This window comes from Rana temporaria, chromosome 2 (genome assembly GCF_905171775.1).
Source record: "Rana temporaria chromosome 2, aRanTem1.1, whole genome shotgun sequence".
In the NCBI taxonomy this organism is placed as follows: domain Eukaryota; kingdom Metazoa; phylum Chordata; class Amphibia; order Anura; family Ranidae; genus Rana; species Rana temporaria.
The window spans coordinates 442,985,245-442,998,191 of NC_053490.1; the positions used below are offsets into that span (position 1 = coordinate 442,985,245).

The 12,947-nt window shown below is 43.0% G+C and overlaps 1 protein-coding gene across 2 annotated transcripts in view; it reads right to left on the reverse strand.

The window, feature by feature from the left end:
- The window catches only part of IFT20 (intraflagellar transport 20), a 32,307-nt gene that overhangs the window by 6,056 nt on the left and 13,304 nt on the right, over window positions 1–12,947 (reverse strand). For both annotated transcript variants that reach the window (XM_040338435.1, XM_040338436.1), the window contains 2 exons: window positions 12,126–12,211; window positions 7,301–7,404 (listed from right to left, as the gene is read on the reverse strand). In XM_040338435.1, coding sequence (XP_040194369.1) covers window positions 7,301–7,404; window positions 12,126–12,211 — 190 coding nt within the window. The remainder of the gene's footprint in view (window positions 1–7,300; window positions 7,405–12,125; window positions 12,212–12,947) is intronic.

Genomic DNA, 12,947 nt, shown 5'->3' on the forward strand with positions numbered 1-12,947 from the left:
CTGTGGGGAAAGCAGCGGCATAGCTTTGTCCGAGACCTCAGACTCTCTGACTCTCTGGGGGAATCCCCACCTCTTGTACCCTTGTTTTTTGATGCCATGGTACAATACCGAGGTACACCTGCTACTTATTGGTACCTGGGACTTATAAATAGTTAAATGCCCAAACACCTGTTTGGGGGATAAAAAAATGCTTCCTCTCCCCTAGATGACACTTTTTTTTTTTTTTTCAAATCTAGGAAAGAAAAAAAACATTCTGTCCCCCTGAGTAGTATTGCAAGAAAAACTATGAGATGGAAAAGAAACAGCCTATTCCTAGGCTTGAAAACAGTCTTTCTGAAGACTGCAATATTCTTTCTGGCCACTGTGTGTCCTCGGCGCCCCGTGCTTGCCGTTCTGGTCTTTCCTCCTCAGTTCCAAAGTATTGAATGAGCTATATGGAACAAACAAGGAAGGGCCGCCCCTTCCTTAAGCCACTGACCCGCCCTTCCCCCCCAGCAATCTCAAACAGGAAATGCCCCTCCCGACAGGGGGGGGGTGGGGTTGGGAGGAAGGGACCTCTCTGCTCCAGCAAAGCCTGCAGCCTGGAACCATGAGGAGGTCAGCGTTTTGCCTGCTTTGCAGGCCGTGAGGAGGAAGACTGAATGGAGCATCGCCTGGAGGCTTGCAGGTAAGCACAGCTCTCTGACACACACATATACTTTTATATCACACAGGCCCCACTCAATGCTTTTCCAACACTACAAGGGAGGTCACATCTTATGGGGAATAATACATATAGAGCCATCCTATCTTTATGATATGTGACTAGTTTGCCAGATGCAGTGCATAACTTTAGGCATGTCCCCTGTGACCCCCCAGAAAAAACCTGCTAAGAACCAAGTTCCGCAAGTTTTCCCCTCACTTACCTGCTCCATGCCGCAGGACTTTGCCAAGCAAGAGGCCCAATCTTCCCCCATCTCGGTGGGGATGTCTAGACCTTCAGGCCCTGGGTTCCTATGAAGGATCCACTGTCCTGGGCCCATATAGCACTCTGGCAACAGAAACATTAGGCACCCAAAGGTTTCTAAGTTCTGGGCCCAGGGTCCAGCTCTCTAAAAAGAAAAGCATTATGGGCTATACCCCAAGGGTTTGGGGTCCGGTTACTGACCACTTTAGCGCTGAGGCTTTTTTGGACAGAACCGGTTAGCTCACCTAATCCCAAGGATGTGGAGGCAAGCTAAACCATGACTAACACCTAAGACACTGGCGGAAAAACTGAGGTACTCCTCCTATGGGAGGGGGTTATATAGGGAGGGGCATTTCCTGTTTGAGATTGCCAGTGTCTACACCTGAAGGTACTCCATATAACCCATATAGTAATGAATGCCGCTCTGTGTCCCGTGATGTACGATAAAGAAATAGGGTTTTCTTCCGTCCGAAAATGCGGATCTTTGCGGAGGCGGACAAATTACGGGTGTCAGCGGATGGTCATCCGCCGACACCCGTAATCACATAGGGACCCATGTATGTCCCGTTTTCATTCGCAAAGGATGGATGAAAATGCGGACATACGGTCCGTACATGTGAAAGGGCCCTTAAAGCCCCACTCCTCGCCAACTCTTATACTTACCTTGCTCCTCCAGTGCTACAGCCAGTAAAAGGAACGGGTACTTACGTGTATGGAGGGGCATTTGATCTCCTCCTCTGTGACATTGCTCAGGCTTGGCATTCGATCACTAAGCTGAAGCACTGTTCTAGGACCAAGGGAGTGAGATCACTGCTCCCCGTGATTGCTGACTTCAGTGCCGGCTGTGAAGAAAGCAGGAGCAGTGAGGGAGCACAGGCAAGGTGAGTATAGGGGTGGTTGGGAGGCCCCTTTGCAGAGACAATGTCATTGTGCCCAGCATGGCCAAGGCAATGGCGTCTCTTTAACCTAGACTTTTTACTCCCTCTATGAATACAGTAAAACCTTGGTTTGAGAGTAACTTGGTTTGAGAGCGTTTTGCAAGACAAGCAAAATGTTTTAATAAATTTTGCCTTGATATACAACAAATGTCTTGATATAAGAGTAAGTGTCATGTCACAACTGAGTATAAAAGAGAATAGAGGAGCCTCTAAGTGTAGCAATATGGTTACATTTAATGAAGGTACAACATTTAGCAACTTATTGCTACACTTAGAGGCGCCTCTCTTCTCTTTTATACCCTGTAAAAAAAATGCTTTGATATACAAGTGCTTTGGATGTTTCTGAAACAAATTATGCTCACAATCCAAGGTTTTACTGTAGTGTTAAAACTTGGACTATTAAGCCCTATAAAAAATGATTATAAGGTAAACTGCAAAGAAAAAAAATAATCATTACAAATAATATAAAATTAAAAGAAAATCTGATCTGTATTACAAAAAACAACATGCAACAAAACAAAGTTACCATCAGTAAAGAACTATTAAAGCTATTGATATGCGTTATCTTAAAATGGCAAAATAAAGGAATAGAAATATGGGGAACGGAAATCCGGCACAGCAAAAAACTTTTTGGATGGAACAGCCATTTCCTGACCAGGTCAGGTTTACACCAATCAATTAGTGGCGCTGGCAATAGGTGACAGCACTGATCACTGTATTCTGATGGCAGGGAATGTTCGCACAACAGGAAGGATTCCCCCATGCACATCGATTGTGTGGATGAGAGAATTATATATTTTTATTTTTCATTTAACCTGTTGGCTGAAAAAAAAAAAAAAAAAAAAAAAAAAAAGTGTGATTAAATATATGGGCTGCCTAACGAATTAAATATCAACAAATACTCTTTTCTACCATTTCTCACATATGACTGCTACAGCCTTATATAGCAAGGATATGTCCAATTAAATTAATAATCTTCCAGTTATTTTCATTTCCTAATGTCTGCAAGTGTACTTGCTTAGTTTATACACAACAAGCACCGTCATTTCTCTTTCATTTAAATCACCAAACAGCGCTTAAAACATTTTTAGATACAGAAATAATACTAGGTCAGCATTTACTACAAGGTTATCTCGCTCTTCCACCTTCTGCCCTTTTGAGCTTTACTTTGGCTCAGTACGGCGTGTCACATCAAGGCTATGGGGGCCAATCAGGAAAGTATAGTAGTAGTGGAGGTGCACAGTACAGGGCCCAATCTTTTCCAGTGTGTGTGAACCTTACTCACAAATCACAGGTGCTGGTGAGTCACACTTAGATGGCCCCTACCCATAGTAATATTAGTAACATTGTAACCCAAGTTTAATAACCTGTAATACGACTTATGCCAGTTAGGAACCAATGTTCACATTATATACACTGCATTTTTCTGCACAGAACACATACAGTGCCTTGAAAAAGTATTCATACCCCTTGACATTTTCCACATTGTCATGTTACAACCAAAAACGTAAATGTATTTTAGCGGGAATGCGACATTGCCGCAGACAAATCTGACACTAAGTGACACTTTTTGGGGACCAGTGACACCAATACAGTGATCAATGCAAAAAAAAAAAAAAGACTGTAGAAATCACACTGGCAGGGAAGGGGTTAACACCAGGGGCGGTTAAGTGCGTTCCCTATGAGTGATTTCTAACTGTGCGGGGGACGGATGCACTTGAGGAAAAAAGAGAGCTTAGCTGAAACACAAGATCTTTCTTTTGCACACTGTCCAATTACAGCAGGAGGGGCGCCCCTGCGGAGCGCACCCGCTGAATCTCGTGCCAGTACGTGATTTTGCACAGTTGGGCCGCCCTGCCGCAGTATATATGCAGTGGGCGGTCCGGAACTAGCTAGATGTGCAAAGCTGGTAGACTTAAAGCAGAACGTCCCCTTTTGGGTGGAGTTATGCTTTAAATATACTATAAAAAAGTATTGATATATGTTATATTGGATAAAAAAAGATCACGCTAAAAAAAAAAAAAAAAAAAACTTGTGAGTTAATAACTTTAATATACTGTTGCATTCTTATCAGTAATACTATTTCAGCTGTTTGAGACTTTCCTTTTCTCCATAACAAAGAGGGAAGAGGGCGGTACCTGTAGTCCTGTAAATTTCTGATGTCCTGATATAGTAGAGCAAGTGCCCAGAGAAAAATAAGAAAGAAAACAAATCCACCGCATACAAGAACTGTTAAGCTGGGATATATTACATTTTGACTTATTTTTTTTTTTGGGGGGGGGGGGGGTGTAAGATTTTTAAATTTAAATATTCCAGCATTTTAAAGCCCTTGGAGATAATGCCCAACTCCTGCTTCCAAAAGGTAAAGGGCCTGACTTACTAAAGAGCGAAGTGACCTTAGTACACTTTTATATACATTATAATGCAATATATAATAGATCTCTATGGAAACTGAGCTGAAGACATCTTCTCCATTATTAGAAGAAGGAAAAAAAAAAACAAGCATTCTGTGGATGTTACACGGTCACAGCTGGATTTTTTTTATCAATTCACTTATTCTGGTAGACTCCAGCAGAGTGCTACTTGTTTTAATAACACAATTACTTTGATCAGCCATTAGAGCAGTGGTTCTCAACCTGGGGTCGGGACCCCCTTTGGGGGTCAAATGATGATTTGCCAGGGGTCACCGAATCCTGGGCTGTTCTTGAAGCCCGCACCGCTCTCCCAGACTTTTTGCGGCCGCCCAGCAGGGCTGTCCCTGGAGCCTGCGGCCGCCCACTCAGCCTCTCTGCAGCCACCCATTCAGTTCATGGCATGGCTGGGGGGCAGAGACTAGAGGTCAGCTGACTGTTGAGGATTGGGAAGTGGGAGGGGCTGGAGGAGACCCTATCTCCTGATTTTGGCATGGGTGCAACTGCTACGAGACACCACAAAGTCGGAAACACAGTGAGTAACCCTAGCTGTGAATATAGTTGCCATTAAAAGTCTCCACTACAGTTCTCAGATCAGCAGATGACCTTGATCAAGAGTACCTTGGCTGATCAGAACTCCCCCCAGCACTGCCACTCATCCCGTTCCCCCCCACCAAGGAGTAAAAGAAGGAATAGAAATACAGAATACATGGAAGGGAGAGGAAAAGAGGGGGAGGAACAAAGAAAAAAAGGGAGAGAAAGAATAAGCAAAAGAAAAAGAAAAAACGGCTAGAGAGGGATGAGGGGAAAAAAAACAAGAAATTAGGATAGAGAGAGATGAAAGGGAAAAAAAAGGAGAACAAAGAAAGTGGTACATCCTAAAATGTACCATAATGGGTTTTAATACTGTACGAGTGGAAGGCACTCAGGGAGCGCCAAATGTCCGTGGGTTAGGGACGCAAATTACTTGTCTTGCCTTGGGTGCCGACAACCCACGCTACGAAAATAACTTTACTGTTAGGGGTCCCCACAACTTAGGAAATGTTATCAAGGATTCACTGCACTAGGCAGGTTGAGAACCAGTGCATTAGAGTCTTTAGAAGACTGAAAAGGCTGGAAGGTGAATATCCACCCTTAAAAGAATATGTTCACCTTCAGGAAGATGTTACACGTTCCACCTGTTTTTAGGATGGAACATGTGACCTGTACCCGATCCTGCAGACTCTCCTCGCACTCCCTGTGACAGCAGGCCGGGGATCTTCTCCCTGTACCAGCTGTCACTATGAGAAAAGCACGGCAGTGCAGGGCTCTGCCCACATGGCTGCATCAATGATTCCTGCGAATCAATGAACTACAAGTACAGACAGTCTTTGCGGCTGTTGGTTTGTAGTTCTCAATGAACCATCAGTGACCTGTGTTGCACTTGATTCATTCATGGAGTCTCTCTGTCTTTGTCCGTACAATGTATGGGCAGACAGCTTACAATGACAATTTCGAGCAGAGTTTCTCAACTCCAGTCCTTAAAGGGGTTGTAAAGGTTTGTTTTTTTATTTTCTAAATCGATTCCTTTATGCCGGAGATAAGCAATTAGCGGACCTCCAGCTGTTGCAGAACTACAATTCCCATGAGGCATAGCAAGACTCTGACAGCCACAAGAATGACACCAGAGTCAGAGGCATGATGGGACTTGTAGTTTTGCAACATCTGGAGGTCCGCTAATTGCATATCCCTGCTATGCTAATGCATTGTTGGTTCACCTACCTTTTCCTTCGATTTCCCTTCTAAATGTTTTTTTCCCCCTTTGTCTGAATTTTCACTTCCTGTTCCTCCTCAGTAAGCTTGCCCCCATTATCCAAGCTATTCTGGCTGGGGGTTAGTCAGCCAGAACAGCTTACCGAAGAGGAACAGGAAGTGAGAAATTCAGACAAAGAAAAAAAAACATTTAGAAGGAAAAAATCGAAGGAAAAAGGTAAGTGAACCAACAATGCACTAGCTTAAAAGGAACCTATTTAGAAAATAAAAAAACGAACCTTTACAACCCCTTTAAAAAGGGTTGTAAAGGTAATAAAAAAAATCCTAAATAGCTTCCTTTACCTTAGTGCAGTTCTCCTTCACTTACCTCATCCTTCGATTTTTGCTTTTAAATGTCCTTATTTCTTCTGAGAAATCCTCACTTCCTGTTCTTCTGTCTGTAACTCCACACAGTAATGCAAGGCTTTCTTCCTGGTGTGGAGTGTCGTGCTCTCCCCCTCCCTTGGACTGCAGGAGAGTCAGGACACTCTACGTTGCAGACAGAGAAAGGAGCTGTGCGTTAGTGGGCGTCCTGACTCTCCTTTAGTCCAAGGGAGGGGGCGAGCATGACACTCCACACCAGGGAGAGAGCCTTGCATTACTGTGTGGAGTTACAGACAGAAGAACAGGAAGTGAGGATCTCTCAGAAGAAATAAGGACATTTAAAAGCAAAATGGAAGGATGAGGTAAGTGAAGGAGGACTGCACTAAAGTAAAGAAAGTTATTTAGGATTTCCCTCAGATGAAACAGCTGTGGTAATTACTAAGGCAGTGAAACTGATCAAATCATCTGTGCAAAATAATAGAAATCCTGAAAGCATGACCTGCTGGGGCACCTTGGAGGACTGGATTTGAGAAACACTGGTCTGGAGGAGTCCTGCATGGCACCTGTGATCTGCTGATTGTGGGTGCAATGCTGTACAGGCTATAAATAAAATAAAAATAAAAAATAATAATAAAATAAATAGCAACCGCACTTTTTTTTACCCGTAAAAAAAACGTGCATTCATTTTTATTTTATTTTTTAAAGTAAACTTATCCTTTAACGGACATATATCACTTGTGGAAGACTTTGCCGCCACCCAGAACATACGATTTGCTGTTATAACAATATATATATTCTGATCACCAATCACCCATCATTATGGTGTTCGCCTGGCACTTACAATACATCGTTACAACAAAACTAGTGATAAAATAGCTCCGATATCTCACCTTTCTAGTTGCATCTTCTTCTCTGCTATTAATGCATGTAGTTGCTGTTGCTGTGCTTCTCGTTGTTTAGAGATGGATTTCAACAGATTGCGAGCACCAATAGCCTAAAGAAACAAAGAGATTTTATTGTGTGTCAAAACACACATACAGTATACTGCAAAAGGTATCTGCCGGGTGACCTGACTTGTTATTACTGCAGGTAAAGGATCGAAGGTCAAAATGTAAAATCATATTCAATTTCCGATTGAATTCCAATTATTTGTAGCCTACTGCAATTAGTCTGAATGACTTTTGAATAGTTTGCTGCCCCTGGAACCTCAGCTGTCACTTTGTCAGTTTTACCTCCAAAGCTTTGCAAATATAGAACTGGTGTGGGAATCATTCTTATTTATTAGTGTGCAGCAACAGCGGGGGCCTGAATGTCGTAGATCATACTGCGGTGATCTTACCCGGAAGTGGAAGCGGGTACCTGTCAAAACCAGGTACCCGCTCACAAAGAGTACCAAATGTGGCAGTGAAGGGTAGAGGGTGCGAACAAGCGGAGTTCCACCTTTTGGGTGGAGCTCTGCTTTGAAATGAACGATAAAAAAAAAATGTGATCTTTTACTTTTAAAGGGTAGAGGAGAGACTTGGGGTCTTTTAGACTATTATACAAAAAAAATGGGATATATATATATATATTGTTGTTTTTTTGTGTGTGTGTGTGTGTGTGTGTGTGTGTGTGTGTGTGTACTTGTACTCGCACAAATGCTCCCGATGCCTGACCTGATACTTGGTCAGCGGGCGGAGGTTTTGAGCAGAGAGGGCGGGTGTATGCTGCTCTCCCCCTCCGTGTGTGTCCCCCTCCGTGATCCTGCTGTCCGCATCTGTGCACTGTGTCCTTCGTGCACTGTGTCCTCCGTGCTGCTGCTCTCCCCCCGAGGGATGTGCTGTCGGCGCTCCATGCTGCATGTCCCCCCTCCTGCTGCTGTCCCCCTCTGTGCTCTGTTTCCCCTCCATGTCCTCCTCCACTCCCTCTGTCCTCGTCAGGATGGAGAGCGGAGGTAACTGTTCTGAATGAACAGAGTCAGTGATCACTGACTCTGTTCATTCATATAACTGAAACATCGTAACCTGTGATTAAGGTGCTTTAGTTTATGAATGGAGAGGAGTCTCTGTCTCCTGTCCATTAATTTTAGCGGAGACTGCAGAGAAAGGGACAGGGGAATCTGTGTCCTTAGTCCCTTTCTCTGTCTCAAAGTTGAGATGTCAGGGGTCTGTTAAGACCCCTGACATCTCACCCAAGCCCCCCACAGTGTTAAAAAAATAAAAATAAATTGCAATAAATATAAAATAAATGAATTGTAAAAAATAATAAAAATCCACTCCCCCCCAAAAAAAAAAAAAAGAAAGCATCGTAAAAAAACATAACAAAAAATAAATAAAATACTGTGCCACTGTCACATGACATTAGAAAAAAAGTATTGGTAATCGGTATCGGCGAGTACTTGAAAAAAAGTATCGGTACTTGTACTCGGTCTTAAAAAAGTGGTATCGGGACAACCCTAGTAAATAGCATGAATGCAGTAATTCTCAAGGAATAAAAAAAAAAAAAAAAAAAAATCAATTTAGGTAAAGCAAGAGGCCTTAAAAAAATATTTTAACATCTGGAAACCCTGGTGGGAAGCAAGAGGGATTAACATCTGAACACGAATAGAGTAGAGAAGCACTTAAATGATGAGAGGTGACCTAACAAAACCTAGATCATGATAAAGGAGAGTGCAGTAGAGTGGATGGGTGAGTAAAAAAGGGAAGTGACGAGAGGGAGAAATTAGTGTGAAGGTAAGAAGACTTAGTTGGAACAATAGACAAGTCCACCTGCATGACCCTGATGCCGCGTACACACGACCGTTTTTCGGGTTCTAAAAAAATGAAGTTTTAAGGGTCTAGAAAAAAACAACGTTTTTTTTTTCAACCCGATCATTAAATCGGCCTTGCCTACACACGATTGTGAAAAAAAAATGCTCTAGCAAAGCGCGGCGACGTACAACACATACAACGGCACTATAAAGGGGAGGTTTCATTCGGATGGCGCCACCCTTTGGGCTGCTTTAGCCAATTTTGTGTTAGTAAAAGACGATTCACGCTTTTCTGTCTGTTACAGCGTGATGAATGTGCTTACTCCATTAGGAACAGTAGTTTTTCCAGAACGAGCGCTCCCGTCTCATAACTTGCTTCCGAGCATGCGCAGATTTTTCACGTCGTTAAAGCCCACACACGACCATTTTTTACAACCTTAAAAACGACAACGTTAAAAACGTTGTGAAAAAATAGGGCATGTTCTAAAAAAAAAAAAAAAATGTGGGCATTTTTTAGAACACGAAAAATGCTCTGAAGCCCACACACGATCGTTTTTAATGACATAAAGAAAACGTAATTTTTTAGAACCCGAAAAACAATCGTGTGAACGCAGCATAACCCTCACCCACTTCTCACCATAGACCTAATGTTTTAGCAATCCCTGTACTTTAAAGGGGTGGGAAGATGAGGAGATGGGAGGGGGTGCATGCAGAGAAGACTGTTTTGTTATATTCTGTAAAAACAAGTGAAAAACCTTAATAAAGAAATAAAGTATTAAAAAAAGAAAGAAAAGTTTGTGTTATCATTCATATTCTCTGAAAAATGGCCAAGAAATCACAAATCGTAAACTTATGAGCACAACTGTATCTGCACAAATCTGCACTAGCTTATAAACCTTGAATACACAGGACTGACCTTAATGTGATATTAGCACAAGATCAAGAGGGGTTTACAGAACCTGAAATCAGAGGAATGACGTGTTCTAATACGTTTCCAGCCAGAAACTGCTGACATTGCACATACCGGCTCCAATGTCATCCAGAATGGCCAACGTGTCACAGTACTGCATCACGGGGACAGGAAAGGGATTTAAATAGCTGTTTTTTTTTTCTAATAATACATTTTAGCAGATTTTTTTTCTATTTTATTTTATAAAAAAAAACACTTATGACTGGAAAGCTCAAGCAGCGTTGGCTTGGTCTTCTCTCCTTTCATAACATCTGTTTGCTAATTAAATACAGTTTTGCTTTGAATGATTCCCCTGCAGCTCCAGTTTCTTTCTTCACTGATAAAAAGAATACAAGACTGCAGTCTTGCATTTTTGTGTGTTTTTTCGGGGAGGTTTGTAGAGTGTTTGTATGCGCATTTTTGAGTGTTTTCTACCGCATTTTCAAGCGTTTGAGCTTTGCATTATTTGTATTCACTAATAAGAAAAAAAACTATCATCTTTTACATCATTTCTTGTTGTGTGTTTCTGCTTTGAGCCGTTTCAAAAATGCACCAATCTCCCCGAATCGAGCAAACACAAAAGTAGCTCCAAAACTTGTTTGACTCCAGGTATTTGGAGTGGCAGAGTCTGGTATAACTTGCTGTGATCACAAAGTAGGGGTGCACCGAATGAAAATTTTGGTGCCCAAACCGATACCGAAAATGAAGAATACACTAGGCAAAAAAACAAAATCAATACCGAAAATTACTGTTTTAAAAAAATATTTTTATATAATTTTAAATAAAATGTATACGTTTTTATATAACACATTGCTAATAGTATTAGCAAAATTCCCATGCGGTGCACCTCTAGCAGACATACTACAGGAGATGGTCAGAGACTATAGACGTGGTACAGGAGATGGTCAGAGACTGCAGACGTGGTACAGGAGATGGTCAGAGACTGCAGACGTGGTACAGGAGATGGTCAGAGACTGCAGACGTGGTACAGGAGATGGTCAGAGACTGCAGACGTGGTACAGGAGATGGTCCGAGACTGCAGACGTGGTACAGGAGATGGTCAGAGACTGCAGACGTGGTACAGGAGATGGTCAGAGACTGCGGACGTGGTACAGGAGATGGTCAGAGACTGCAGACGTGGTACAGGAGATGGTCAGAGACTGCAGACGTGGTACAGGAGATGGTCAGAGACTGCAGACGTGGTACAGGAGATCAATGCAGTCTCAACAGTCTACATCAAATGCAGCCTGCCTGTGCCCAGCAACTTCACCAGTGCCCATTATTTTCATCCTGCCTGTGCCTTACCAGTGCCCAACAGCCTACCAGTGCCCATAATATGCAGCCTGCTTGTGCCCAGCAGCTTCACCAGTGCCCAACATTTGCAGCCTGCCTCTGCCTCACCAGTGCCCAGCAGCCTCACCAGTGCCCATCATATGCAGCCTGCCTGTGCACAGATCAGCGGCTATCTCTGGGTCACAGAGCGGATTTGAATTGCACGGGCCGCAGTACAAGTGTCCCGCCTCCTGTGATCACATCACACTAATTCAATGTCCCAGAATTGGATCAGTGTACCGTCTATCACAGGAGGTTGGACATTGTTACTATGGCCACCCAGACAATTCAGCTCCGTGACACACAGAGATCGAGGAGAGGAGGGAGGGGGAGGAGGAGGAGGGAGTGGAGAACTGTGCATGTCAGAGTGACACTCCCGCAATGGGCAGCACCCGGGGTGGACCACACCCCCTTTTGGTATCGGCTGTTTTTGTTTTTCAGCCGAATGACAAAAACACAGTTTTCGGACGATAATTTTCTGCAGCCAAAAATTCAGTGCACCACTATCACAGTGTTCACTTTTTTGCCACATTCACAACTGAGTGAGTGTTTTGTATCTTGAAGCTACACACACACACACACACATAATAATGATCTGTGATAAGAATATTTAAAAATAAAAAAAATATTTAACAAAGTATATTTTTTTACATAAATAAGGAGTTCATTCTACAATTATCCACATCACAATATTCAGACACCGCACCTTCATCTTCTCGTTTTCTGTTTCTTTAGCCAGCTGATCCACCATATCGATTAATCCGCCCACTATTTTCTGAAAATCACCGATTTCTGAAAGCACAATAAAAATGTTTTAGAACGCTTTACTAATCATACGAGGATAGATTCACAACATCGCATTCCTTGCCGTGCCTTGTACCCATTCATTTTGAAACGACTGCCACAATGCAGAGATGGTAACCATCATGAATTGCACATCTGTGGTGGTGCACTGGAAAGGTGTGTACTTAAAAATGGCATCTCAACACGTATCTGTCCCCCCCTCCCCCTGAAAGGTGCCAAATGTGACACCGGAGGGGGGCGTGGAATGTTCCAAAAGGCGGAGGTTCACTTTTTGTGTGGACCTCCGCTTTAACACAGTAACCATTTCTTGGCCAGACTGTACAGGGTTTTGTGTCAAATTTGCCATGGCACCCCAGTTGAATATACCTGGTATAGGGAGACATGCAAATGTGCCTCCATAAAATGCTGCAAGAGAAAGAAGCCACCCAGAAACAGGAAACCTGGGGCAGTGGTCATGGCACCAGCCTAAACTGCAACATAGGCAAGGATTAAGACCCCATTCATACTTGTGCCACTTGTTATGCAACTTCAAAGTAGTTCATGCGCTACTTTGGTCCACCTTTCATGCAACTTGAGGGCCACAGACTTCAATGTTAACCCTCAAAAGTTGCATGAAAGTCGTACCTGAATCTTATAAAATGCAACAGTTGTCCATTATCACTGGTCAAAGCCAAAGTCGTACCCAAGTTGCACCCATCCAAAAGTTGCACTCCAAAGTCGGCAC